A 27909-nucleotide genomic window follows, 5' to 3' on the forward strand; every position below is an offset into this window, starting at 1 on the left:
CACACGCAGTCCCCGCCACCTAATGGAAGGGGCCGTGCCCCCCGCCCCACCCCCGACCCCCGCTCCCGCCGCAGGTGGTTCCCATCAGTCCAAAGGGGCCTTTCACCGGCCGGGACAGAGCCCAGTGATTCTACAGCTTCTCAAGGAGGGTCTCAAGCCACCCGGTCTGGCCCCGGCCTTCCCGCCCTCCGCACCCCCAGGCCCTCGGCTCGGTCCAGCCGCCCAGGTCTCCCAGGCCCCGCGGAAGTTCCTCAATTTCCCGCCATCTTCCCATCTCGGGGGCCTTTGCGGGAGCTGCTTCCTCTGCCAGGTGTACCCTCCCCTCCCCTTTCCACCCAGTTAACTCCAGCTCACCCTGCAGCCAGGGTCCCCTCCGTGCAGAAGCCCCCTCGGAAGCCTCCGACCGGGAGAAGGTCCTCCCGCCGTCGCTCACTCGCCGGTGCCTGGAGGCTTCGCCGCGGTCTGCAGGCACCACGCCCGGGAGCAAACGTGTGCGGGGGATTCCGGGACAGACGCGCTCGTCCCCACACGTGGCCACTAGGGGGCGCCGCGCCTCGCCAGCCTCCAGGCGCGATGCCTCGTCCCGCCGGGGCGCAGGGATACCCGGGTCCTGCGGCCTCCCTGCCAGGCTCCCGGGGTGGGCCTCGGCCTCCTCCCCGCTGTGTGGCGCGGGAGGTGACAACCTGTCCGAAATGCCACTTCCTAAACGTCCAGGGGAGACCAAGACGTTGCCTGCTGCTCTCCCGAGATCAGGACACGGACCAACCCTTGATGAATCCTATGTGAGCCGGACACTGCGGCGAGGGTCCGCACCCCATTTTATAAGAACGTGGGGTCCCGGAAGTAGCAGAGCTGGGGGGCATTAAATCCCGAGCTGACACCCCATGTCTGGGAGGTAACAGCTTCCCCTGCTTCCTGGGAACTTCCACTCGTGATGTGTCCCCGCCCCCCACCTGCCTCCCATGACAGACCCACGTGGCTCCCACTGGCTTTTCTAGGGAAAAGACCGGCAGATGGCAGAGGCAGCTCTGGAAGAGGGGGTTTGCTTAGGGATGCCTGAGCAGACGCACATCTGAAGTGGTTTTGAAGAGACCTGAGCAGCCCAAATGCTTCCCCGCAGCCGCCTGACCTGGGTGCTGTCTGCTGCAGCCCCTGTCCAGGCAGTTGGAGAAAGGGCCTTCCCGGGGCCTGGCCCCTGCTGCCATCAGTCCTCGACCTCTCCCTTCACGCGGGCTCAGAACCCCAAACAGCCAGCGCCCTCAGCCCCGGCGCCCGGCTGGAGCCCTCTCCCCGCCCCTGGCCCGGCTTCCCTCCCTTGTAGCGGTGGCCCCTCCCGCTAAAGGAAGTGGGACGGGGGCTGTTCTAAGAGGAACTAGGGCTGGGAGTCTGGTGCAGGAGCAGGACCAGGGCCATGCCCGAGCCGCCCCCCGGAGCACCCTGAGCCTCTACCCCGCCACGACCCATCCAGTCCCTCCCCAGGGGCCTGACAGGACACCCCCACCATGGTAAGTCCTTCAAGGGCGGGCCCTGCAGTGCAAGAGTGGGGGCGGGGCGCCAGCCCAAGGTTGGGGTGCCCTGGACACCACCAACCAGAAGGTGGGGCGGTGAGGAGGGTCCCAGAGGACCCATGGGGGTCCCTCACTACAGCTTCAGGTGCCCCCAGCACGCTTCAGCAGGGACCAAGCTCACATCTGGCAGCGCCAGGATGCGGGAATGATGATGGGGGACCAACGATGGAGCAGGGACTGAAGGACAGAGAATGACTGTGCAGGATCACACGGTATCTGCGGGGACAAGGACAGACCCCTTTCTCAGGGCTTCGGGAACCAGTTTCCAGCCCAGCTGGGTCCCTCATCCTCCCGTGTGGCTTTGGGCAAGTCACTTCCCCTCTCTGGGCCTCGGTTCCCACATATGTCATATTTGGAAGTCAGCTGAGACGTAGAAGGTGTTCGGAGAAACTCTCAGAACTTCAGAGAGCCTGTGGGTTCTGCCACTCTGAGTCCACAGCTGGGAGCAGAGGCTGGGTCGAATGGGATATGGGGGGCAGCGATCGTGTCGTGACATCGTGCCTGTGTAGGGGTGGTCTGGTCGTAGCAATCACAGCAAGAGAGGACAGTGAGACCCAGCACGGCCACTGGTACCCTCCCGAGCAAGTATGGCAAGGGATGCTCTGTGGCTAAAGGTGTCACCCCCCGGGTGAGGCTGAGATCTGATGATGATTATGGTAAAAGGGGTCAGGAGACTGTCACTGTCATGGGTCTAGACCCAGAAGCATCATGACACCCACATTAAGAGAGAGCCTGGGCGGGCTCAAAAATTTGCACCCACCGCTCCATGCATCTGCAAGCCACTTCAGCTTTCATTTTTCGTCAGTCTGTCAAGGACAGCATGTGGCTGGGACAGTCACAGGGACAGTCACAGAGCCAGTGGTGACAATCGCGGTGCTCCCGGCAGTTGCAGCAGGCAGCTGGCCAAGGTGGAGGAGGCAGGGGCTAGACCAAGAGGCAGGGATCAGGTTAGTCTGAGAGAGAACCTCTCCTGACTTCGGAAAGCCCAGGACACCCTGGGCATCGCTGGCCAAGGACCTCGCTGGGTAACTCACAAAGCAGACCATCTGCTAGAGCTCAGGGCTTGGGATGGGAATTCTTCAAAGAAGGAGCCAAGCCAGAGGTGCTCAGGAGCTCAGATGGGCAGACTTGGATCAAAAGAACACAGGAAATGATTTGTTACTTGAAAAAAAAGCAGCCCCTCCCAAGGAAGCCATGTGAACTGCTTAGTCAATGTTTTGCTCAGCTGATGGGCTGTAGGAGGGGAGATACTCCCCCAAGAGGACCACGGAGGGGGCAAAAAAGAGCAGACCCCATCCACGAGGCTAATCCTTGCTTCCTGGAGGGGTGACGACAAGTGCCAGGAAGAGCGTGGGAAGATTCAATGGAACAATGTTCCTAAAGCGCTTTACAGAGCCCTGCTACAGTCACCATCACTGTGGGTGATGCTCATTCATTGCTGGAGTTATCGATGGTGCTGGGCAGAGGTGACTCATTCTCGGTCACCGCTGAACAATGGTTGTTGGGCTGTTGGTGCTGCTGGCGGTGACCGTGTTTCTTGTGGGTGTGCTGGTGGTAGTGATGGCTGCTTTCGGTGCCAGCTAGTGTGGAATGTTTGCGGTGGGTAGTGGGTCATTGTCAGGGTGGATCCGCAGAACGATGGCGGTTGGTGGGGGCGGGGAGTGAGGTTAAGGGTGACCGTTTGTAAAAAACAGACCAAAAAAGCAGGGAGACCTTTGATGTGGCTGCTTGGTCCGCAGCCAGCAGCCGTGGGGATGGACAGAGAAGGCTGTTGGCCAAGAGAGAGAGTTGGGGCGGACTCTAGAAGGACAGGGGTCCCCACCTGTCCTCTCCAGTCAGGCCAAAACTGAGAGCTCTTCCCCCAAGAGAGGGGGGACCTCAAGAGCCTTTGGAGGCAAGGATGCTGTTTGCGCAGTGCAGGGATGCAGGGTGCGGCCCCGGAACCCCACTGAGATGGGGGAGGACAGGACCAAGGCTGCAGGGACACACCGGGTTGGGGGCTGGGGGACAGGAGCTGGGGGCCAGCCCCAGCAGCGGCTGCCAGGGCCGCTTCACATCTGCTCCCTGCTTGTGACCACAGCTCGCAGGACCCCAACGAGGAAGGAAGTGGCTGTTTCGTTGTTCTCTCCAGTCTGGGGCTCTTCTCATCAGCACCCAGGAGCAGGGAGGCCAGAGCAGCTAGGGCAAATTGCAAAAGCTCCCGCTTCCAGCCCCTCCCCCTGGCCTTGCACGCTGAGCCTGTGGGACCAGCCAGCTTAAGGCTACTGCTGCTGGGCGTGGTGAGGATGGCTCCCGTTTCCGCTTCCCAAGCCTGACCTTGTTGGATCTGCACGGCTAGATGCCCCGTGAGGTCTACAGCCCTCAGTGTCCCCATTTTCCCGATGAGGAAATAGCCATCACTGTTTCCAGATGAGGAAATAAACTTCCCTTCCAGGGAGGGTCAGTGAGCTGCTGTCAAGCCCCAAAGTGGCGGAGGATGTCAACTCAGTGACTCCTAAGGTCGCGCTTTCATCAGCCACCTTGACCTGCAACCTCCTGATCCTCCCTACAAGATGAGGGGCCATGGGGGCTTGGGGGTGCTGACCCCCACATGCCCCAGGCTGCCCATCCCTCCAGCCTCATTTGGATCTGGAATCTCCACCCCCAAAGAAACAGGAAGCTCCCCTCCCCCTGCCTTCTACCTTAGACTCGGGGTGGGGGGTCTCTCTGAAGAGCCAAAGTTAGAAGCTACCTCCCACCTCCCACTCTAGCCCTGACTCTCTTTCACAAGAACCCCATCAGGTTGAGTCATACTTGGCTTGTGGTCAACTGTGACCACAACATCTTCATTGCACCCCCGCCCCTAAGAAAGGGACTCAGAAATTCAGCTTCAACTTGATCTAGGAGACTTGGGAGTCACAGGGAGATGGGTACTTGTGATACAGGACAGGAGACAGCAGTCTCTTCCCCGTGGTACCTCATTCAGTCCTTCACTCCCTCAACAACCATCCATCCGCCAGCTCCTATATCTTCTGTCACCGATCACCTCCACTAAATGCTCTTGGGGCCACCAGCTGCCATTTCCTGAGGCTTCCGGTTCACCTCCTCTCCACACGGGCTCCCTGAATCCTCTCAGAGAATGAGTGGAGGAGGTTTATTATGGAATCCATTTTACAGATGGGAAAAAAGAGGCTTAGAGAAGGGAGGCGGCCTCCCCAAGATCACAGAGTCAGTCAACTGTCAAGCCGAGCCTCACACCCAGCTGGTCCCATGCCAAAATTCTTGACTGTCCTTCCATACTCTGTACTCCCTTGAGCAACACCCTCTCTCTCTCTACCACAAACAACACATGGTTTTTGTCCTCACAAGGGGCTAGGACTGGATCTGGAGGTTCCAGGTGCCCCGCTGGCAGGACACAGAGAGACAGAATGGTGGGGGCAGCAAGGGGCAGAGGGCCACTCAGCTGGCTGGGGGAAGAAGAAAGGGACAAGAAGAGGAACCAAGTCCTTGGGGCCAAGAGAACCAGCCAGATGCAGCCAGCTTTGGGACCTCTGACCTCAGAGAAAGGAAGTGGCCTTGAGCTTCAGCCCAGCTTGACGGGCCCAGGAGCGTAGAGACTGGACTGACCCACAGGGGAAACTCTAGACAGACCAATCTTGTCTCTGCCCCACCTTCGTCTGATCTGAAGCACCAACCCCAGCCCCCTCTGACCTGGACAGGGCTAAGGGCGACAGTCTCTACCATCCTCTCCCAGGTCCTCCCTTCCTGCTGTGCGACCTTGGAGAGGACAAAGAATCTCTCTGTGCTGTAGTGTTCTCTTCCACAAAGTGGACCTAGTCACAGTACTGATCTCAGCATGATAAATGAGATCAGTCGCAGAAGAACAGAGACCGCAGGTGGCACACAGTCCCTGCCAGTGGGCTGTTACCTATTGTTATGATGGGTGTTGGTTACCATAGTTACCACGGGAAGCCCCACGCCTCAGAGGTCTTCAGAGAGAGGATCCACTTCCTGTCCCCCCCATCAGCAGCCCCCACTTCCCCACCCACTGTTGACTCAGAGAAAGAGCAGACCCCCGCCTGCAGCCTCTGAATGACACCAGTCCATGAAGGGTATCACTCTTCTCACCAACACGCTCTGGTCTCCCCATCTTAAGAACAGGAAACCTGCTCCCTGAACCCTCCTCTCCCCACAGAATCTTTCCCTCTTCCCCTTGTCAGCTAGACCATCTGAAAGCCATCCTCCCTCCCTGTTTACACCTCCTGACCTCCCAAACTGACTTCTGGATGAGGTCGCCAGGGCTCTCTCCGGGGGTCCCTCTGAGCCTCCGGGGAGCTGGACACCTTCAGTAGCTCGGGGATCCAGTCGATGGCTCCCTGCTTCTCCCAACTGGCCCCTGTGATCTCCGGGTCTCATGGCTCCTGGCTGCCTCCAACCTCCCAGCTGATGCCCTGCTCAGCTTCTATCTTGGACATCCTCTCCTACCCCTGCACCGTGCTGCTCCCACAGCTTTGCCCTCCCCAGTACCCTTCCCACTGCACCCTGGGGTTCTTGGTGCATCCCACCGAGCACCCCCTTCTTGTAACAGACCCCTTGGCAGGCCCCTGGAACCCCCAAACTGAAATTCACAGACGGTGAAACACACCAACTCCCATTGTTTCAAAAATAATGCGATCTCCTGTAATGCAGAGGAGAAAAGTCACTTGGAAGAAAATAGGCACATAAAGATGAAAGTGCTCAGGCCAGTGGCCCACGAACGCCCACCGGAGCGCCCCGGTGCTCACGCCGGGACACGGGAGCATCTCAGGGAGCTGATGCCAAGTGACAGAGGCATCAGCCACGCTACTACCATGAGCAGCGCCAGCTTCCAAAATGCCGAACGAGTCTCAGTACAATCTTAGTAACACTAAAAACTCTCTTGGGTAGTCTGGAACATGGAGTAGGTGTCAGCCGTGCAAAACACACTGTTTTTCTGTATAGACCTAAAATAGAATTTGATCTTAGGTTCCAGCGATTATAAACAGTTTTGTCACTTACATAAGCAGCTGGTGGGGTGGAGTGGGGGTTGCAGTCAGGGTGATAATTTATGGACCAATCTGGCACCTGCAGCCCGCTTGAAATGCCAGCCAGTCCCCATCCCCAGACAATCGAAAACACTGCCACAATTCTTAGAGTGTCCCCAGGAGCCCCTCTGAGAATTCCCCAAGCTGCTGACAGTCAAGCCTGAGTTCATTTGCTCGACATTCAAGGCCCTTAGGGACCTGGCCCAGGTTGATCTCCCCTCCATTCATTCACGGGCCAACCCACTCTCCCACTTGGTCATTCAAGGGGCCCTGCCTGACCCCCTGCTCTCTGGACCTTGCACACCAAAGACGCAGCCAACGAGCAGGGTGCCCAGCACGTGGACAGGGCTGCGGTGCAGGGCCCCGGGGGCTGTGGGGGTCCAGAGGAAACCTCCATCTGGCCCGGGGAGGGGAGGACTTCCTACAGGAAGTGTCACCTGAGCCAAGTGCGAAGGCCGGACTGGCAGGGACCAGGCAGGCAGGGTGTTCCGAGCTGAGACCTGAGCACCGGCAAAGCACGGGGGCGCCTGGGGCAGGGACTGAGAGAGTGTCTCCCTGGGGGCCGAAGTTAGCAGCACACGGGAAAAATCTTTGGTGGAATGGATGGGTGGGAACGTGACAGGAAGCCACAGACAGCTTCTCAGCCCCAGAGCGACGAGACCAGATTTGCCACATGAAAAAACTGCCTGCGACAGCTCAGGCTGGAAGCACTTTGAGGAGGGCCGAGCCCTAACCCCCCCACACGCTCCCTCGTCTGCTCTCGGCTCCTGCTTCTGTACTTCCACACTGCCTGGCGTGCCTCTTCTCCCAGCTCTCGACCGAAGCCCTTCTTGGCTTTCGAGTCCCAGCCCAAACACCCCGTGGGTCCCAGCCACTTGCGGGTGTGGACGGAAGAGCCTGGCCTTGGCTGTCAGACACAAATCCCACACCCTCAGAGACAACCGAGCTGGGTCTGTAGTCAAGTGTCAAATCCTTCTGGGGCCTCCACTTCTGTCCCTAGATGTCCCCGAGCTGCTGTAAGGACTGCTGGAGATACGACCTTCACACCTGGCCCCCCGGCTCTGAGCACGTCGTAGGCACTCGGTGAATGCTAATTCTGTCCAGGGCCGCTCCGCCCAGGGCCCATCCTCACAACTCCCTGGGCTGGAGAGGGGCGCAGGACCCTCACTCCATTTTGAAGTTTGCGCCCCAGAGCAGTTTACTCCTTCCCATTAACCCCAGAAAGGGAGGCTGCTTCTCCCATTGTACAGATGAGACCACTGAGGCTCAGAGCTGTGTTGGATCATGCCACCTAGATTGGAAGCCAGAGCTATGCCCCACCAAAAACTGGCCTCATTTAATGTCTGCAGGCGTTCCTCAATGAACCCCGCTCTGGAATTGCCCAGGGACCCCAGGAAAGACTGGCCTCGCCTCCTGCCTCTGTCCCACTCTGCGCCTCCTGCCCCTGTCCCACGCTGCCCCTCCTGCCCCATGCCTGCCTGCGTCCTCTCTGCCCAGCTCACCATCCCTGGAATCTGTGTGGCAGACGCTGGTCAGCTCTCAGGACTTGCCTCTGATTCCCAGCATCCTTTGCTCTGAGGGTGTCCCCCGAAGCTGGGTTTCTTTCTTTGCCCCTGTTCCTCATCCATCCATCAGGTCATCCCTTCTAGAGCTGAGAAAGGACTCAGTCCCAGTCCCTGCCCTCCAAGAGCTCCAGGTCTGAGAATGACGGGCTTCCTGGAGGAGGCACATTGTATGTAGGCACAAGCACGCCTGCCAGGCAGGCTCGGGGCCTCAGACTCCTCCATGGCAGGAGTACATCGAACTGAGAGCGCTTGAGGCAGCCAATCTGTTTAAGTGTCCGAGGCACTGGATGAGCTGAAAAGTAAGGCTGAAAAGAGAAAACATTCCAGGCAGGCTTCCTGGAGGAGGGGTCTTTTGGGGGAGGAGCCTGTGTCTGAGTCTTCTCCCAGGGGCCTAAGGAAAGTCTAACCCAATTTAAAAGAAAAAAAAAAAAACTGAGGGAGAAAATGAGAAGGGAAAGTGGCGGGGGCAGAGGAGCGGAGTAACAGCACAGAGGACAGAGGTCACAGCCAGGACAGGCTAGGATGCATGACCATGAGGGAGGAAGAGAGGAGGAGGAAGGAGGCCACCAAGAGGTGGAAAGGTGGGTGGCAGGTCAAATGCCATAGAGAAATCAGGGACGCGGCAGGAGCCTGGGCAGGGAGAAGGGGCTGGAGAAGTGGGGGGCACAGAGCCCGAAGGAGAAGTGAGAAGAAGGGTGAGTCCACCCCCAAACTAGCCTCCCCCAGACCCCCTTCTCCCCTCCCACAGCCACAAGAGCCCCAGGCACACTCTGTCCCCCTGGGCCTAGCATCACGGTCTCCTGCGTGACAGTGGGACACTAGGTGGAGGGTTGGGAGGACAGAGCCCCCTCCTCCGGGGCAGGGAGCACAGACTCCAGCACGCCTACCTCTCCTGGTGTCCCCATATCGCAGAAGGAGGCTGGCAGGTGGCTGAGGGGAGGCAGAATCGGAAGGCAGGGAGGTGAGCCAGGCTGGGGGAGCTGAGGCATCAGCCCAGCCCCACCCCCCCAAAGCGGCTTACTCCCACCTGGCCACCCCCACCCCAGGGCAGCAAGGAGCGCTTCCACTGGCAGAGCCACAACGTGAAGCAGAGTGGCGTGGATGACATGGTGTTGCTGCCCCAGATCACTGAGGATGCCATCGTGGGCAACCTGCGCAAACGCTTCATGGACGACTACATCTTTGTACCCCGGGCCGTGGGCAGAGTGATGGAGACAGGGACGGGAGTATGACCGACCAGTAGAGGGAGGGACAGCACGTGGATGAACGCAGGGAAGGGCGGGGGAGGGACTGCAGCGAGGAAGGGAGAGACAGAGGCCTGAACAAATGAGCAGAGGGAGGGATGGGCAGTGAGAACACCAGCTGGGAGGAGGGGATAGATGGAGGGACAGCAGGGCTCTGCTCTGGGGTGGCTGGGGTCCTCCCTGCTCCCTCTGTCCTGGGAGCTCAGCCACAGTACATACCATCTCTCCTTTCTGGACCCAGCCCTGTGTTTTCCCCAGCACATCTGAGCATCTCCATCTCTTGCTCTGAGCAATGGGGCCCTGGAGGTCCCAGGGGATTAGGATTTAGGAGACAGGGGCCCATGAGGAACAAAGCTAGCCAGAACACCGCACAGCCCTTAACGTCACCCCAGACCTACATTGGCTCCGTGCTCATCTCCGTAAACCCCTTCAAGCAGATGCCTTACTTCACTGACCGCGAGATCGACCTCTACCAGGGCGCAGTAAGACCGGGGCCAGGTGGGAGGCATGTCCCCAGGACCCCCAGCCTCCAGCCCTGTGCTAAGAGCTGACCTTCCCCACCAGGCTCAGTACGAGAATCCCCCCCACATCTACGCCCTCACGGACAACATGTATCGCAACATGCTCATCGACTGTGAGAACCAGTGTGTTATCATCAGGTATGGAGAGGGCCCCACACCCCCCTGCCCAGGCCCTGCAACAGCCTCACCAGCCTAGGGAGCTTTGCTCAGAGTTTCTGACCCAAACAGTGCCTTACTGTCCCTCTCTGCCCCTGGCCCTGCTTTACTTTCCTTGTCAACCCCTGACCCATGATATATTTATTCATCCATTCTATTATTGCCCATCTGTCCATTCCAAATGTCCACTCGGAGATGGCAGGGATCTTTGTCTGTCTTGTTCACTATTGTTTCCCTAGAACCTGGTATGGTAGTGAATGAAGAAAAGAAGGAAGGAAGGATGAATGAATGAATGAATGAATGATCAGGCACTAGAAAGGGTGCTGACCCTCCCCCCAACCCTCCCTCCCTGCTGGCTGCTGATCATTCTTTCTTTCATTCACCCCCAGTGGAGAGAGTGGAGCTGGGAAGACCGTGGCAGCCAAATACATCATGGGCTACATCTCCAAGGTGTCTGGTGGGGGCGAGAAGGTCCAGGTGAGGGGATAACAGAAGGATGGGCTGGGTATCCCCAGCAGCATAGTAATTAACGCCCACAACCACCTACCTCGCCCTGACCTCTTCCCACCTCCACCTGCCTCTGCCCCCCAGCATGTGAAGGATATCATCCTGCAATCAAACCCACTGCTGGAGGCCTTCGGCAATGCCAAGACTGTGCGCAACAACAATTCCAGCCGCTTTGTGAGTCTGCAGCCCCACACACACAAACACACAAACACACAAACACCTGTGTTCCCAATAGCATAGGAACTCCCTGCTCCTTTGTGGGAGACTCACTTCCTGCTCATGGGAGACTCACTTCCTGCTTATGGTCCTTCTGAAAAAGATTCCCCCATCAGTTGATCTGTAGAAGCCTTGACTTATCTGTGTAACATTCTTAAATATTTTCCTGGCTGGAACCATGCTACATCCGTTCCTGTTCACAGTTCAGTACCCAATTTATTCTCTCATTCATTTTCTTCAACAAATTGTTCTTGGGTTCCTTCTTTGTGTCAGGTGTTAGTGCTGAGCCTAATGGAAGACAGAATAGGTCACCAGATCTGGATTTACAGTCTGATTCTGTCACTATTTAGATTTGTAGCTTGAACCTCCTGAGGCTCCTGTTTTCTTATCCATAAAATAGGGATGATGTTAATACCCATATCGCAGACCTCAGTAATTCCAGTATGGTACCTACATATGAAATGATTTAATAAATTCCATACACCAATAATATGTTTTATTCCCCTAAATATTATTAATTATATTTTTATTTCTAACATATTGGTCATGTAATTATATTTTAAGTATTTTCCTCAAAATGTTATTCTTAAAAATGTAATGGGGCACCTGGAAGGCTCAGTCAGTTGGGCAACCGACTCTTGATTTCAGATTCATGAGTCTGGGCCCTTTCTTGGGCTCCATACTGGATGTGGAGCCTACTTTAAAAAAATAATTAAAACACAAAAAAAATGGGAGAATGGTATAGTGAACACCTGCTGCCCATCTCTGAGAGTCTATCATTAAAATTTTGCTCTACTTGCTTTACCATATCTCCATCTGTTCATTTTTTTTAAAGTAAGCTCCACACCCACTGTGGGGCTTGAATTCACAACACTGAGATTTAAGAGTCACATGTTCCACCAACTGAGCCAGCAGGCACCCCTACCCATCTTTTTTCTGATGCACTAGAGAGTAAATTGCAGACACCTTACTTTCCACCTCACCATCACCTCGGCATGTGGATCCTTAATTAAAATCCAATATAAATTTTCATTGCTCTTTCATTTCTTTTAAAGTAAAATTTGCATATAGCAAAACACGTAAATCTCAAGTGAACCATTCACTGAGTTTGGGAAAATGCATCTGTGCTACCAAAGCCCTATCAATACACAGAACTCTCTCCAGAAAGCTCCCTTTTAAGTCAATCTCTAATCCCACCTCACCCCAGAAGCAAGCACTCCTCTGGATCTTTTCTTTTTTTTTTTCCACCATAGATCAGTTTCAGCTGTTCTAGAACTTTATATAAATGGATTCACACAGTAGTTTTCAAACTACTGATATACACACAAAAACGTGGATGAACCTCTAAAACATAATGTTTTATACTATTTTATTATACCAGAGACTGAGTGTAGGTCTTGTATTACAGGTGTCTGTGTAGTGGGATGATGTAATGTGTATTATCATTGCATTACAGTGGCAAAAAGGAACAAGTAAGGGGGCTTCTCTGCCCTCCCACCTCTAGCCAGAGTAGAACCCAGATATTGTCAGAGACCAAAGAAGGGACTTGTGGGACTCTCGCTCTGGGCTTAGGGACAACCTGTGAGAGACAGCCAGGATCACTAAAACCAGCAGCAGCCTGCAGAGACACGGAGGTCTCTGTGTTGTGGTCAAAGGACCAGGAAAGTGGTCAATAAAGAAGAATTGGGGTCATGTGGGCAAGTCAGGGAAAGAGGCCGGGCTCCTAAGACCCATCCTCAATCCCCCCCCCACTGCACCCCCGGGGACCCTGGGAGCCTCACCTGGCTCTCTCGGCTTCAGGGCAAGTACTTTGAGATCCAGTTCAGTCGTGGCGGGGAGCCGGACGGGGGCAAGATCTCCAACTTCCTGCTAGAGAAATCCCGAGTGGTCATGCAGAACGAAAACGAGAGGAACTTCCACATCTACTATCAGGTGCAAGGAAAGGGGCCGTGAGGCTGGGGCCGAGGGAGAGCCAAGGGGAGACAGTGGGAGGGTCAGGGTCCAGGAGGCTAGGACAGTGAGGACCGGGGGGTCACAAGGGCGACGCCAGTCCAATGCCAGATGCATGAGCATTGTTCGGCCTGCAGCTGCTAGAAGGAGCCTCCCAGGAGCAGCGACAAAACCTGGGGCTCATGACCCCCGACTACTATTACTACCTCCAATCGGACACCTACAAGGTGGATGGCACCGATGACCGGAGCGACTTCAATGAGACTTTGGTGAGCTGTGATCCCTACTCTAGAAAGCCAAGGCCCAGAGAGGGGCGGGAACTTGCCTCGGGTCACACAGCAAGTGGGTGAAATAGGCAAGACAGGTCTCCAGGTGTCCTGTCTCCCTGCGTCCGTGCTGCAGTCCCAGAACATAACTCAGGAGGGCAGGATGGAGATGGCGATCCGTGGTACAGGTTCTGCTCCTGTTGTGCCTGCAGAATGCCATGCAGGTCATCGGGATCCCGCCCAACGTCCAGCAGCTGGTCCTGCAGCTGGTGGCGGGAATCTTGCACTTGGGAAACATCAGCTTCTGTGAGGATGGGAATTACGCCCGGGTAGAGAGTGTGGACCGTGAGTGTGGGTGCTGGGGACGGCGGGGTGGATGGGTGTGTCCAAACTGCTTCCTCCTAGTGGGGCCCCAGGAGGATAAGCACCTACAAGGACAGTATCTCCGTCACTGGGCACAAAGGGGAGGGATGGAAGCACCACAGGGGGGGCCCAGAGCCTAACCAGCCGCCCTCTTTCCCCCCAACCCTGGCAGTGCTGGCCTTTCCCGCCTACCTGCTGGGCATCGACAGCGGGCGGCTGCAGGAGAAACTCACCAGCCGTAAGATGGACAGCCGCTGGGGTGGACGCAGCGAGTCCATTGACGTGACCCTCAACGTGGAGCAGGCAGCCTACACCCGCGACGCCCTGGCCAAGGGGCTCTATGCCCGTCTCTTTGACTTTCTTGTGGAGGTGAGAGGGGCCGGGGCCAGGGCCAGAGAGTGGGAGAGGCCCTGCCCCAGAGTGCCCTGGGCTTGGACCAGCCCGGTGGGGAAGGCAGGCATGGGACGTGTCAAGGTCAAGCACGATGGCAATATTGTAGGAGCCAACATTACAGAATACTTGGCCTTCACCAACTACTGTTCTAAATGTTTCTACATGCGTCAGTTTAAAGCTTTATAAAGCCCTACAGAGTAGTCACCATCATTACCCCCATTTAAAGATGGGAATATAGAGGTGCAGAATGGTTAAGAGGCCAAGCGAGCTCCCGAGATAGGAACCCAGATGTTCTAACACCTGGGATTCTCATACGGGTGACTGGGGGCGGGGGGGTGGGGGCAGAGAGCTGGAGAAGGCAGGAAGGAGCTGGCATCAGAGGACACAGCCTGGGAACGTGGTTAAGAGCACACACAGAGGGGGACACTCTGGCGCTCACCCACTGTCCCCGTCCACACTGCAGGCCATCAACCGTGCTATGCAGAAGCCCCAGGAGGAGTACAGTATCGGTGTGCTCGACATCTATGGCTTTGAGATCTTCCAGGTACGGCCTCTGCTCCCCAGCCTGCAACAAGTGCCTCCCTGAGCCTCCTGGGGTGGCCCCGTGACCCCAGGATCCTCCAGCATCAGCCCACTGATGGCGACACCCTTGGCCTCCCTTGACAGAAAAACGGCTTTGAGCAGTTCTGCATCAACTTTGTCAACGAGAAGCTGCAGCAAATCTTTATCGAACTCACCTTGAAAGCTGAGCAGGTGGGCAGGGGGAGCCAGGAGCCCAGGGACACTGGAGGTGGGGGCAGGACCAGGAAGTCTGCTGAGTCCCCAGGGGAACCCCCACCCAGGCTCCCATCCTCACCTCTCTCTGCTGACCTGTCCTGGCCCCACCAGGAAATTTCCTATGGAAGCAGTTCCCTGCTGCTAAAGCTTTGACAAGGGCTGGGGCACAGCCTCCTTGGTCATTCCGCCAATTATTTTTTACTGAGCACCTGCTGTTTGCCAGGCACTGTTCGCAGTGCTGGGGAGACTGCCATGCAAGAGAGGAATGAAAATTCCTGCTGTTTTCATCCAACCCATTCCGCAAAAACAGAGCCTGAGGCAAGGATTCAGTACAAATATCAGGAGAAGAGTGAGGAAGTGAGAGACACATTAAAAAAAAAAAAATAGGGAGGTGAGCGCCTGGGTGGCTCAGACGGTTAAGCATCCAACTCCTGATCTCAGCTCGGGTCAGGATCTCAGCATCCTAGGATCAAGCTCCACATCGGGCATCTGCTTGGGATTCTCTCTGTCTCTCCCTCCGCCTTTCCCTCTGCAGTAGGCAGAGGGGGAAGCAGGCTCCCCACTGAGCAAGGAGCCCAATGCCAGGACTCATCCAGGATCCTGGGACCATGACCTGAGCCAAAGGCAGACGCTTAACCAACTGAGCTATCCAGGCATCCCAATAAATGAATTTTTAAAAATAAAAAAATATATATTTTTTTTAAAGGCCAGAATAGGGTGTATTGATGAGCAGGCTATGCTGCAGGCAATTGGGGCCAATTTCTGCTGAGCCCTGGGGGACACTCTAGCAGGGAACTCAGGGTTAGGCCACCCCAGAAGCAACGGAGCCAGGATGTTTATGCACTGGCTCCTGCCTGTCTGTGGTCAAGGGTAGGGCAGGGCGGCTGTTCCAGTCTGCCCCACTGATGATGAGGGTGATGAGATGGGGAGATATGGGGAGACACCCATCACACCTCCCTCACCCACCCTTGTGAAGCATGCATTCTAGAAACCCTTGCGTCCTTGCCCAGACCCCCACCCCCACCCCGGCCGCTTTGCCGCCCCCAGGAGGAGTATGTCCAAGAGGGCATCCGCTGGACCCCCATCCAGTACTTCAACAACAAAGTGGTCTGCGACCTCATTGAAAACAAGCTGGTGAGGACCTGCCCGGCTCCGCGCGCGTTCTGCTGGGTCTGGAGCTGGGCCTGGGAGAGGAGGGGGTGGGTTAGCGCCCCTTCCCCATCCCGCTCCGTGCCCGGAGCACACAGAAACACCCCGTCGGCCACCTCATCCACCCTCTCGGCCCACCGCTTGTGTTGTCCGCTCAGCGAACTTTCCCCAGCTCGGCCTGCTCAAGGACAGAGGTGTCAGTCCTGGGAGGTCCCCCACCAGGTCGTCCCCGTCTGGGGAACCGAAAGGAGCATGGGTCCTCCAGGGGCTCCTCATCCCGCTCCGCCCCCCCAGCAGGCTTCCACCACAGCCCCCCACACCGTCAGCACCCCCACTTTTGCTCTTGTATTTGGATCTCGCCCCTCGCTTGCCCCGCCGCCTCCACACCCTCCCAGTTCGGGGATAGGGGCGGGGCCGGCAAGGCTGAGCCGCGGCCCCTCTCCCCCGCCCGCAGAGCCCCCCGGGCATCATGAGCGTCCTGGACGACGTGTGCGCCACCATGCATGCCACCGGCGGCGGCGCCGACCAGACCCTGCTGCAGAAGCTGCAGGCGGCCGTGGGCACCCACGAGCACTTCAACAGCTGGAGCTCGGGCTTCGTCATCCACCACTACGCCGGCAAGGTGCGCCCGTGCCCCGCTCTCCGCGCGTCCCACCTGGGCGCGGCTTCTCAACCTCCTGCAGCCAGAGCCGCAGGACTCCACGACCCCTTGCCCCAGCCCTCCCACCGACCCCCAGGAACTGGCCTGGCCCCCACACCATGGTCCTTCAGCTGGGGCTGTCGAAACCCCCACTGCCGCCCCCACCGAGGTCACAGCTCTCCCTAATAACAGGACAGCTCCGCCTAATAGGACAGAAACTCCCTCCCATTGACCCCACATTGGGCAGCAGACCCCCACAACCCGATCTGAGCTGCAAACCCCACAGCCCCTGACTCAGGACACAGCCTTCTAACCCAAACTCAAAGACCCCAGGCCCAAGCTGTGAGCCACTGCCCTCCAAAATGGGCCAGAGCCCCCTGCAGACTCCCACCAAAGATTGTAGAAATCCGCTGGCCTCTGACCCTGGCCACCATCCTCCTCCCCCACTGACAGGACTGTAGACTCTCCCACTGACCTCAAGTGGCAGCAGACGTCCCCAGGGATCTCCCGGCCCCCAAACTGGGCTAGAGCTCCTGTGTTCCTTCAGCCAAGGAATAGCAGCTCCCAGGACTATGGAGAGCCCCCACCTTCGATGCAGACCCAGCCCACAAGCCTGATGGAAGACCCCCGTGGATCCCAGCCAGTGCTGGAACCCTCCTGACACCAACCCCACCCCTTCGACTGACCGCAACATACTCAATCTGACCTTCTGAGCTCAGATTAAACAGCAGACTCCGCAAGGACCCTGTGTCCAGGCTGCAGCCCCAGCCCTCCAACCTGCACTTGAACATCAGACCTCCATGGACCCCAAGCCAATGCAGGAGCTCCCTGACCCCCCTTTTTTAAAGATTTTATTTATTTATTTGACAGATCACAAGTAGGCAGAGAGGCAGGCATGGGGTGGGGAAGCAGGCTCCCCGCTGAGCAGAGAGCCGGATGCGAGGCTGGATCCCAGGATCCTGAGATCATGACCTGAGCCAAAGGCAGAGGCTTAACCCACTGAGCCACCCAGGTGCCCCTAAGCCCCCTGCCCCTTATTAGGAACCATAGGTACCACCCCATTCGGTCAGCTCAGGGCAAGCCCTCACGGGACCCCTGGCCACCTGGGATGTAAGCAGCACCCCAGGCTTCAGCCCCTCATTCCCCCCAACACTTTCTCCCTCCAGGTCTCCTATGATGTTAACGGTTTCTGTGAGCGGAACCGGGACGTTCTCTTCTCTGACCTCATAGAGCTGATGCAGACCAGTGAGCAGTGAGTGGCTTCTGGGCACAAAGCTGGGGCAGCGGGGCAGAGCGGGGTGGGGAGGCCAGGACCCTCTCCATCTTCCCGGGAGCTACCATCATGCTTTGTGTGGGTGGCTGTCTGCAGGGACAGTGTTTCTAGTGACTGGTTCTGATTCAACAGCAGTCCGAGGTCCACAGGAAGAAGTAAGGAGAACCCTAGGGGCAGTTCCTTATGGCCCATCCAGGCCTCCCCTGAGCAAGCCCAGCTGATGCGGGGTGTAGACAGTGTCCCCCGGTGTACCATGAGAACACACCGCACCCGGCCTTCTTCCTGTATTGACACATATGGACCATCTCCCTGACCACAGCTGCACACTGGGTTCCATTTTTTGCCTTTTTAACCTCCAAATGTAATTCAAGCTCTGCCGTGTGCTGGGCACCATTTCCTGGGACTGGTGGGGATGGAGACTGAACAGGTCAGAGAACACAGGGGCCCTCATTGAGTGGAGAGCCAAGTGGGGAGCAGGCATGGAACCAGGAAAAAGGGCAGATAGTAATATGGCATCGCATGAAAGGCATAAGACCGCGGCCAGTAAAAGGCTGAAATCTGACTCCTGGGCCAAGAACAGGAGCGTCCTCTTAGCTGGGTACAAATGCACTTGGCCCCGGACCTGGGACATCAGGGTCTGCCCTGTAATGAGCGTCCCCGGCGCCTCCTCCAGACCCAGGGGCACATCGAGTTTGAGATTCTGCGGTCTAGAGCGCGCGCGCGGTCTGTTACATTTCACATCCATGTAGAATCCAAGCTATGCACATCACGACTTGAAAACCACCTTCTTCGGGTACAACTTGCGTGCCATGAAACACGCCCAACTTCAGAAGTCATTTTTTTTTTTGAAATGTATAGAGCTGTGCAACCATGACCACTACCCAACTGGGACCATTTGCATCACACCCAAAAGAGCCCTCGTACCAAGTTGCAGTCGATCCCTATTCCCATTACATGTGTAATTTTATATTTTCTTTTTTGAAGATTTTATTTATTTATCAGAAAGAGAGAGAGAGCACAAGCAGGGGGAGCAGCAGGCAGGGGTAAAGCAGACTCTCCAATGAGCAGGGAGCCCGATGTGGGACTTGATCCCAGCACCTGGGAATCATGACCTGAGCCAAAGGCAGACACTCAACCAACTGAGCCACCCAGGTGTCCCAGCGTGTAATTTTAAATTTTCTAATAAGCACAGTAAAAAACATAAAAAGCAGGTAATTCTTCATCTTGGGGTCGTGAGTTTGAGCCCCACCTTGCGGGGGGGGTATAACTTAAATAAATAAACTTTAAAAAAAAGTAAAAGGTGAATAGGTGACATTAAAAAATGTTTTCTTATACCCAATATACCCAAAATATCATTTCGGGTATCATATAAAAATTACATCATATAAAAATTACAAATGAATGAATGAATTATGGAGGAATGAACCACATTCTTTTGCCCCATGCTGCGGTCGTCTTTGAAACCTGGTATGCATTTTAACACTCCCAGTGCACCATGATTTGGACAGGCCAAGTCTCAAGGGCCTCGATAACCCAGTATGACCAGGGGCCGCCATATTGGAAAGCACAGAGCCATGGTTCTCAAAGTAGGGTTCCTGGACCATCGGCGGCAGTATCACCTGGGAACCTGTTAGAGATGACTGAGCCCCAGCCCAGACGTGTGAATGAGAAACTCAAGAGGAACTGGGTAGGGGCCCAGCCATCCATGTTCTCGCAAGCTCTCCTGGTGATTCTGGTGTCCACTGGGGAGACCACTAGATAGAAAAATTGAGTCGATAAAAGGCTAGAGTGTGCCGTGAGCATCGTTCACTCTTTCTTTTTTTTTTTACTTTCTTTTAATTATGATAAAATACACACAGTATAAAGTTCCCTTATTGCCATTTTTTTTAAGATTTTATTTATTTATTTAACAGACAGAGATCACAAGCAGGCAGAGAGGCAGGCAGAGAGAGAGGGGGAAGCAGGCTCCCTGCTGAGCAGAGAGCCCGATGCAGGGCTCGATCCCAGGACCCTGAGATCACGACCTGAGCCGAAGGCAGAGGCTTTAACCCACTGAGCCACCCAGGCGCCCCCTTATTGCCGTTTTGGGTTGTAGAGTTCAATGGCATGAAGCACGTTCCAATGCTGTGCAGCCATCCCCATTCTCTCCTTCCAGAGCGTCTTCTCCCTCCCGAGTATGTCTGGATGCGCAGTGTGCTCGCTCTGTGTTGCGGCGGTCAGGGAAGACCCCGATCAGGCGATGAGGGAGGGAATAGTGAATAGAGAAAGCATGTGGAAGCAATCCCCTGGTGACAGACAGTTAGACTGAGCCCATCTAGGACTACTGCGGGCAGCGAGCACCCTCGTCTGTATCTCTGCTCACACGTGCGAGCCTGTGCGTGTGGGATCGTTCCTACGCGGGGACCGGCTCCTGTAGCCCGAGATGCTGAGACGCTGCAGCACGCGAGATATGTTCCTTCTGAGCCGAACTGTGTTCTATTTCACGTGCTCCCCAAGTCGTGCCGGGCCGGAGAGGCAGGAGGAACAGTGCAAATAGATCCAGGAACCAGAAGGACAAAAGCGTCTCTCCGGTTCTCACCATCATACCCCCACATTCAGGGAGAACTGTGCTCCCCTGGGAGAGGGCACCCAAGGTTCAGCTGCACCTCTGACTCCTCCTGTCCCCTCCCCCGCCCTGCCCAGGGCCTTCCTCCGGATGCTCTTTCCTGAGAAGCTGGATGTGGACAAGAAGGGCCGCCCCAGCACGGCTGGCTCCAAGATCAAGGTGGGCCTGGGGCAGGAGAGGAGGAGCTGGGCCTGGGGAGGGCTGGGGACTGTTGTCTACTCGTTCTGCCGTCTGTCTCTCATGCCTCCTGGGGCCTCTGCCCCCACCCCCGGCACCCTCAGTGCAGCAGAGTTTTCTTCCAGCTCTGGGGTTAGTAGGGGCTGGACCGGTTTCCTTGGAGTCCTCCCAACGCTCAAATCCAAAAGTGAACCAGCATCTTAATAATGTTTTGGTCTTTTGGTTCTTTGCCACTTTAATTTGAATTGTGGTCAAAGTTACATAAAATGTACCATCTCAACCATCGTTAAGTGCACAGCTCGGCGGCATAAAGCACACCACCCCCACCCTCCATCTCCAGAACTTTCCAGCTCCCCAAACTGTCTCCAGAACTTTCTCCAGAACTTTCCATGGACTCCCCACCCCCTGCCCCAGCCCTGGCTCCCACCATCTCCCCTCTGTCTCTGTGGACAGGAACTCCTCTGGGGACCTCCTGGGAGTGGGGTCCTGTGGGATGTGTCTTTCTGTGGCTGGCTTACCCCTACTCAGCAAAATGTCCTCAAAGTTCATCCATGTTGAAGCAGGTGTCAGGACGTCCTTCCTCTTGAAGGCTGAAGTCTTGCAGCTATAAATGGACCTTATTTGTCCCATCCATTCCTCCATGGGTGGACACTCGGGTTGTTTTCACCTTTTCCCTACGGTGAATAATGTTGCTGTCAACTGGGTGTCCCATTCTAAAAATCTCTTCATAACCCCGCACTGGGCACTCGCCAGTGCAGGCAGCCAACGTGGGACACTTTACAGATAAGGGACTAGCCGCACCTGGGGCTTGGGGAGACCAAGGCTCAGAGCAGCAGTCACTGGCCTGGATCACACAGCAGAGCCACAGTCCACATCAAGGTCTCTCAGGCCACCCTCTCCAGTCCCCCAACCTGGAACAATGTCCTTTCTAGTCTCTTCCAAGGGACTAAAATGCACAACCCAAGGCGCGCACACACACACACACACACACACACACACACACACACACATGATTCCCTACTTCCAAAGAAGTAGTCCCCCCAAAGGACAGGCAGGAATGGTCAATGCAACATGCTCTCCTGAGAGCTCTGTTATTCTATCAACAAACGTTTGCTGAGCACTTGCTAGGCGCCAGATTAAGTGGTGGGTGCTGCAGACAGGAGAGCTCCTGGTCTGAGGCCCAAGGATCAGGCAGACCCACAATGGTGTGGGTCTAATGGAAGAACGCCCAGAGCGGGGACGCCGGGCCCCGTGGCTCGCTGGGAGCCAGCCCGATGTGTCTCTGTCTCCTGGGCCTGTATTCAGGGTGGGAGGAGAGAGGGTCCAAGGGTCCCATCTGTGCACCCATCCCCTCCTTCTCCTCCACCTCAGAAACAAGCCAATGACCTGGTGGGCACGCTGAAGAGATGTACCCCCCACTACATCCGCTGCATCAAGCCCAATGAGACCAAGAAGCCCCGTGACTGGGAGGAGAGCAGGTGAACACCAGGGGCACCAATCCACCCACACTGTCCCCCCAGACTGACCCTCCTCCCAGAGCCCGCCCAGAGTCACGGGACCCATTCCAAGACTGAGCGAGGCTGACCCCTAGGACCAGCGCGAAACTCCTCAGGGGTCCCGGGGTTCTACCTGGCACCGACCAAGATCCCTGGACTCCAGGGATGAGCAGAACCGAGTATAGAGTGACCCAGGGACTAGCACAGTCCCCTCTGTGGACACACCCCTAGAATTAACCCTGGAACTGACCACAGAACTCACACAGACCCCTCCCCCTAGAAGGAAGGCCCCCACCTCACCGAACTGACTCCTGGACACTGAAGTCACCCCCTCCCCCACCCAAACTGTCCCCAGCACGAATCCAGACCCCCTGGTCTCACAACTGTCTTTCCCAGCCCAGCTCAGCAGCAGCCCCCTCCCCCCACCCCCACTCCAGACCGGGGAGTACAGGAGACTCACACTGCCTCCCCCTCAGGGTCAAGCACCAGGTGGAGTACCTAGGCCTAAAGGAGAACATCAGGGTGCGCCGGGCTGGCTTCGCCTACCGCCGCCAGTTCTCCAAGTTCCTGCAGAGGTGAGGCTCCCCTGCCTGCCCCCGGCCCCCACCGCCAGTCCGCAGAGGAACCGCCAGCACAGACATGCACCCCAAACCCTCCCACACCGTCTGCCTCCAGGTACGCCATCCTGACCCCTGAGACGTGGCCCCAGTGGCGTGGGGATGAACGTCAGGGGGTCCAGCACCTGCTCCGGGCAGTCAACATGGAGCCAGACCAGTACCAGATGGGGAGCACCAAGGTCTTTGTCAAGAACCCCGAGTCGGTGAGTGTGAGAGACACCTGCATCCCCGCACGGGCGCGGGTCCAGCTCTTTAGGCCCCTTCACGCCTCGGGCCTGTTGCCTTACCCCCTTGGAGCCTCTGTTCCTCCATCTGGAAAGTGGGGAGAGTGGTAGCCCCCTGCAGGATGGGGGTGAGGCTCAGACAAAACAGGAAGTCCGCTAGGCAGTGTGTGGCAGGTAGCGAGTGCTCAGAAAAACCCAAATTAGCCGGACAGGCACAGGGGCCAGGAGGCAGATGGGGAAAGACGTAATCCACAAGGGGCAAGAACTCACAGCTTCTCCAGAACGTCACTTGTCCCTTCTTTCGACTTTCTTCCTTTTTTTCCCCTAACGTCCTTCTGTGCTTTCTCCTCTCCTATGTTTTCTTACCTCTTCCCTCCTTCCTTCCTTCGTGAGCACACTGAGTCCCTGGGTCTGAGACTCTAGTCAAAGCCGTGGTTGGCTGATCCCAAGACGTGCCGCAGGCCCTGAGTTACCCAGACAAACCTGACTCTGCATTCTCCATGCACAAACCATCCCTCCTGCACCGCACCAGCTCTAAGCCTTTTAGCAAAAGTCTGGGAAGGCCACCAACGTGAAGCTGCGTCTGCTTGCAGGGAGAAAACGAAGTCACAATGACAGATCTGTTCTGGGGACCTACTTTAAGCATGGTGACTGTCGTTGACAGTGCTGTGTTACAGACTGGGAACTTGCTCCGAGCAGATCTCCCCTGTTCTCACACCACAAAAAAAGAAATGGTAGCCATCCGAGCTAGCTAGCCTAGGAGGCCGTCATTCTGCAATATACATGTATCAAATGCATGTATATATGTATGTATACATGTATCAAATCAAGGCCTGTGCACCTTAAATTTACACAGTGTTATATGTCAGTTATACCGCAATAAACCTGGGGCTGGGGGAGTCTTTTAAACAGCAACAATGACAAGGAGAACAAAAATCAGGGCCAAAGCGGAGGTGGGGCGCCCGGCTGGCTGTCCGTGGAGCACGCAACTCTTGGTCTCAGGGTTGGAAGTTTAAGCCCCCATGTTAGGTGTAGAGATTACTTAAAAATAAAATCTTAAAAAATAAATAAATAAAAAGGCAGGGCAAGGAATCCCCTTGGGTGGCCTGCCTGGCCACCTGCTTCTATATGAGCACTGGAGAGCAAACCAGGAGCTGGCCGTCCGGATGAGATGTGCCAGCTCACACACTCCCATGCAAATCTTATGTCCCCCAGCCTGGGCCAAGCTGGAGCCCTGGGGAAAGGGCTGCCACCTGCCCAGGGCTGGCTAGATGCCTCATCGCATGCATGGTCAGAGCACCTGCCCTACCAGCCCCTCAGGGACGTGAAAGCAACTGGATTGTCTAGATGATTCCCTTGACGTTACTGTAATGTACAAGTGACTGTTCCCTCATCAAACCAGACACATAACACAGTGGAGAGGAGACTCTGGAGATTTCACTGCTACAAAAATTGCTGGGGCTACTGGTTGGTTCAGTTAGTAGAGCGTGTGACTCTTGGTCTCAGGGTCATGTGTTCAAACCCCACATTGGGCAAAGAGGAAAGAAAGAAAAGAAAGAGACTCAGAGGAGAGAAGGAGAAAGAGAAAGAGAGAGGAGGGAGGGAGGGAAGGAGGGAGGGAGGGGTAGAAAGAAAGGAGAGAGAGAGGGAAAGGAGGAAAGGAAAGGAAGGGAAGGGAAGGGAAAGGAAAGGGAAGGGAAAGGAAGGGCAGGGAAGGGAAGGGAAGGGAAGGAAAGGAAAGAAGAGGAAAAAGGAAGGGAAGGGAAGGGAAGGGAAGGAAGGAAGGAAGGAAGGAAGGGAGGGAAAGAAGAAAATTGTCTTGGGTGCTCAGGCTCTTCTTGGTCCCCCAAACTTGTCTGTACCTAACTCTAGACCTTCTCCCTATAGATGCATTTGCTCCAAGAAATAAGAACAGTCTTTGGGTCCCTGGGTGGCGCAGTCAGTTCAGCACCCGAATCTTGGTTTTGGCTCAAGTCATGATCTCAGGGTCGTGAAATGGAGCCCGGTGTCGGGCTCTGAGCTCAGCCCGGTGTCCACGGAAGACTCTCTCTTCCTCTCCCCTCAGCCCCTCCCCCCATCGCTCTCATTCTCTCTCAAATAAACCTTTTTTAATTTTTTAAAAATTGACCCTGAAAAAAGCAAATAGACAAAGCTAGCACTGGCTAAGACTATATAAGGTAAAATCAAATTCTGACCCAAAAATGCAGTCTGCACACTTTGAGGTGAGGAAGATGAACTGGCTGGAAATAATGACGTATAATAAGGAAAAGAGTAAGACTGAAAATTTGCCCTGGACAAAACTGATCCCAATTAGAATCATTTTAGTAAAATGAAAACAGAAGAAACAAACATGGGAACAGTTTTATGACTATTTATAACTGGGCTGTATCAAAATTGATCAAACTAACTTACCCTAATGGAGTTGGGGACTTTCTCAACCACAAATGCACTTACCCAGGATGATTCTGACTTGGAATCTGTGTTTTGTAAACATGGACTCAAAATATCCTTGATGTTTTACGCACGTGCTGGCCTTCACTGCCCATCATGCTGGGCGTGTTCATTTCCGGTGGCTACTGTAACAAGTGCCACCAACTGGATAGCTGAAGTCAACAGAAATTAATTTCCTCATGTTTCTGAAGGCTAAAAACCCAAAATCAAGGTGTCAACAGGGCCATGCTCCCGCTAAAGTCTCCAGGGAAGATCTTTGACTCTCCCTGACATCTGGTGGTCGCCCGCTGTCCTTGCCATTCCTGATCACCCTGGTCTCTGCCTCTGTGATCACATGGCCTCTTCCTCTGTGTCAGGGTCCAAATGTCCCTCTTGGAAGGACACCAGTCATACTGGACTGAGGGCCCACCCTACTCCAGTATGACCTCATTTTAACTTGATTACATCTGCAAAGACCCTCTTTCCAGTCAAGGTCACATTCACAGCTTCCCAGTGGACATGAATTTGGGGGTGGGGAGAAACACTATTCAAGCCAGTACACTAAGATAACCTCAGATCTGGGGCCCATCTCATACACCTTAACCACACGCAACTCTGCCCTCAGCACATGAAGGAGATGAATTTTATTTTTAAAAAGATTTTATTTATTTGAGAGAGAGAGAAAGAGAGCACGAGCAGGGAGAGAGGCAGAGAGAAGCAGACTCCCTGCTGAGCTAGGACCCTGACTCAGGGCTCAATCCCCGGACCCTGGGATCATGACCTGAGCCAAAGGCAGACGCTTAACTGACTGAGCCACCCAGGTGCCCCAAAGGAGATGAATTTTATTTTTTTTTAAGATTTTGTTTATATATTTGAGAGAGAGTGACAAAGCAGGGGAGGGGCAGAGGGAGAGGGACAAGCAGACTCTCCACTGATCAGGGAGCCCAATGTGGGGCTTGATACCAGGACCCCAGGTTCACGACCTGAGCCAAAGTCAGTCATTTAATCGACTGAGCCACCCAGACACCCCAGAAGGAGATGAATTTTAAACTATGTAGACAGGAAGATTCCTTTCCCAAATTGAAAATGAATACCCTTCCTGAGCAGAAATAACAAGGTTGCAGGACACTCATCCCATCTGCCCTAAACAGCTAAGGCAGAGAGGACTCCTGGTTGACCCCCATTTCTGCAAGTTCTTTATTCATACTTGACGTCCTCTCGGCAAAGTGCAGAATGTACTTATGTGTCCTCCAGACACCCTATATGAGGCATTACTTAGGCATAATTTGCACACAGACACACTGACCCAGAGACTATCTATCTGAGAAACAAAGGGGATATGGAAACTCCACTAGATTCCCTGCAGGCCGTGAAGCTTTAAACTTGGTGGGGTTAGGATTTCTTCCTGGTGAAAAGATCCCCACCTTTCGTGAACACTTATAAACACCCACAGCTTTAAAAGTTCTCAAAGATGGGGGCGCCTGGGTGGCTCAGTGGGTTATGGCCTCTGCCTTTGGCTCAGTCATGGTCTCAGGGTCCTGGGATCGAGCCCCATGTCGGGCTCTCCGCTCAGCGGGGAGCCTGCTTCCTCCTCTCTCTCTCTGCCTGCCTCTCTACTTGTGATCTGTCAAATAAATAAATAAAAATCTTTTTAAATAAAAGTTCTCAAAGATGAATAAAGATTAATTTATTTTAGAGAGAGAATGGGCAGGGGAAGGGGCAGAAGGAGAGGAAGAGGAAGAGAGAGCGAGCATGAGTGGGGGGAGGGACAGAAGGAGAGGGAGAGAGGGAGAGAAAAAGAGAAGCGACTCCCTGCTGAAGACAGACCCCCCCCTCCCCCATGGGGGCTCAGTCTCACGACTCTGAGATCATGACCCGAGCCCAAAATCAAAAGTTGGATGCTCAACCAAGCCACCCAGGTGCCCCTCCAAACGTACTTTTTAAAGTGCATTTGAACCAAGTATCTACAGAATTACCTTAGTCCTCGCAGGGAACCCTGGGGTTTCTGGGAAACATCAACCATCTTGGTGTCAGCGAAGCAGACAGCCAGGCTTTTAGCAGTGATGTGATATTTGTGTATTTAACAAATCCCTCTGGGTGAAGTGCTAATTATTTTCCTAAAGAAAGACTCATTTTATTTACAGTATTTCCCATTCCGATATATCCCTGATTGACAATGCTGTCCCTTTTATCACTAAATTGGTTTGAATTACAACATTCCCCAGTCATCTGTCCTATTCCACTAGGTTGTTCTTTTTTTTTTTTTCCTAAAGAGTTTATTTATTTGACAGACAGAGATCACAAGTAGGCAGAGAGGCAGGCAGAGACAGAGGAGGAAGCAGGCTCCCTGCTTAGCAGAGAGCCTGATGCGGGGCTCGATCCCAGGCCCCTGAGATCATGACCTGAGCCAAAGGCAAAGGCTTTAACCCACTGAGCCACCAAGGCGCCCCTCCACTAGGTTGTTCTATTCCGCAGCAGCACCCCATTGTTCTTATTACTATAGACTTATAAGTTTTCATATCCAGTAGGCTCCTTTCCTTGATATGTTCACGGTTTATTCTAAGTGAAGGGACATCCTTCATGGCATTTCAACTCTGACTTGCTCTAATAGAGTTTATACCCTAAGATCCCTCTGGACTCAAAAGTCTGCTCTCTGCAAAAGCTTCTATTCCTGGGCCGCCAGGTACGGCTGTGCAGGTTGTGCAGTATACAACTACCTGGTCTCCAGGT

The 27909-nt window shown here is 55.0% G+C and overlaps 1 protein-coding gene across 1 annotated transcript in view; it reads left to right on the forward strand.

The window, feature by feature from the left end:
• The first annotated feature begins 22 nt into the window (after positions 1-22).
• The window catches only part of MYO1F (myosin IF), a 32939-nt gene continuing 5052 nt past the window's right edge, over positions 23-27909 (forward strand). The window contains exons 1-20 of the mRNA XM_032883466.1: positions 23-212; positions 340-782; positions 9222-9359; positions 9812-9901; positions 9984-10078; positions 10486-10573; positions 10688-10777; positions 12620-12751; positions 12907-13038; positions 13248-13380; positions 13571-13767; positions 14255-14335; positions 14458-14544; positions 15616-15702; positions 16172-16339; positions 17524-17609; positions 20313-20394; positions 21784-21890; positions 22385-22483; positions 22584-22728. Of these exons, the coding sequence (XP_032739357.1) occupies positions 23-212; positions 340-782; positions 9222-9359; positions 9812-9901; positions 9984-10078; positions 10486-10573; positions 10688-10777; positions 12620-12751; positions 12907-13038; positions 13248-13380; positions 13571-13767; positions 14255-14335; positions 14458-14544; positions 15616-15702; positions 16172-16339; positions 17524-17609; positions 20313-20394; positions 21784-21890; positions 22385-22483; positions 22584-22728 (2670 nt within the window). The remainder of the gene's footprint in view (positions 213-339; positions 783-9221; positions 9360-9811; positions 9902-9983; positions 10079-10485; positions 10574-10687; positions 10778-12619; positions 12752-12906; positions 13039-13247; positions 13381-13570; positions 13768-14254; positions 14336-14457; positions 14545-15615; positions 15703-16171; positions 16340-17523; positions 17610-20312; positions 20395-21783; positions 21891-22384; positions 22484-22583; positions 22729-27909) is intronic.

This window comes from Lontra canadensis, unplaced genomic scaffold (genome assembly GCF_010015895.1).
Source record: "Lontra canadensis isolate GAN:19392208 unplaced genomic scaffold, GSC_riverotter_1.0 scaffold88, whole genome shotgun sequence".
NCBI lineage: Eukaryota > Metazoa > Chordata > Mammalia > Carnivora > Mustelidae > Lontra > Lontra canadensis.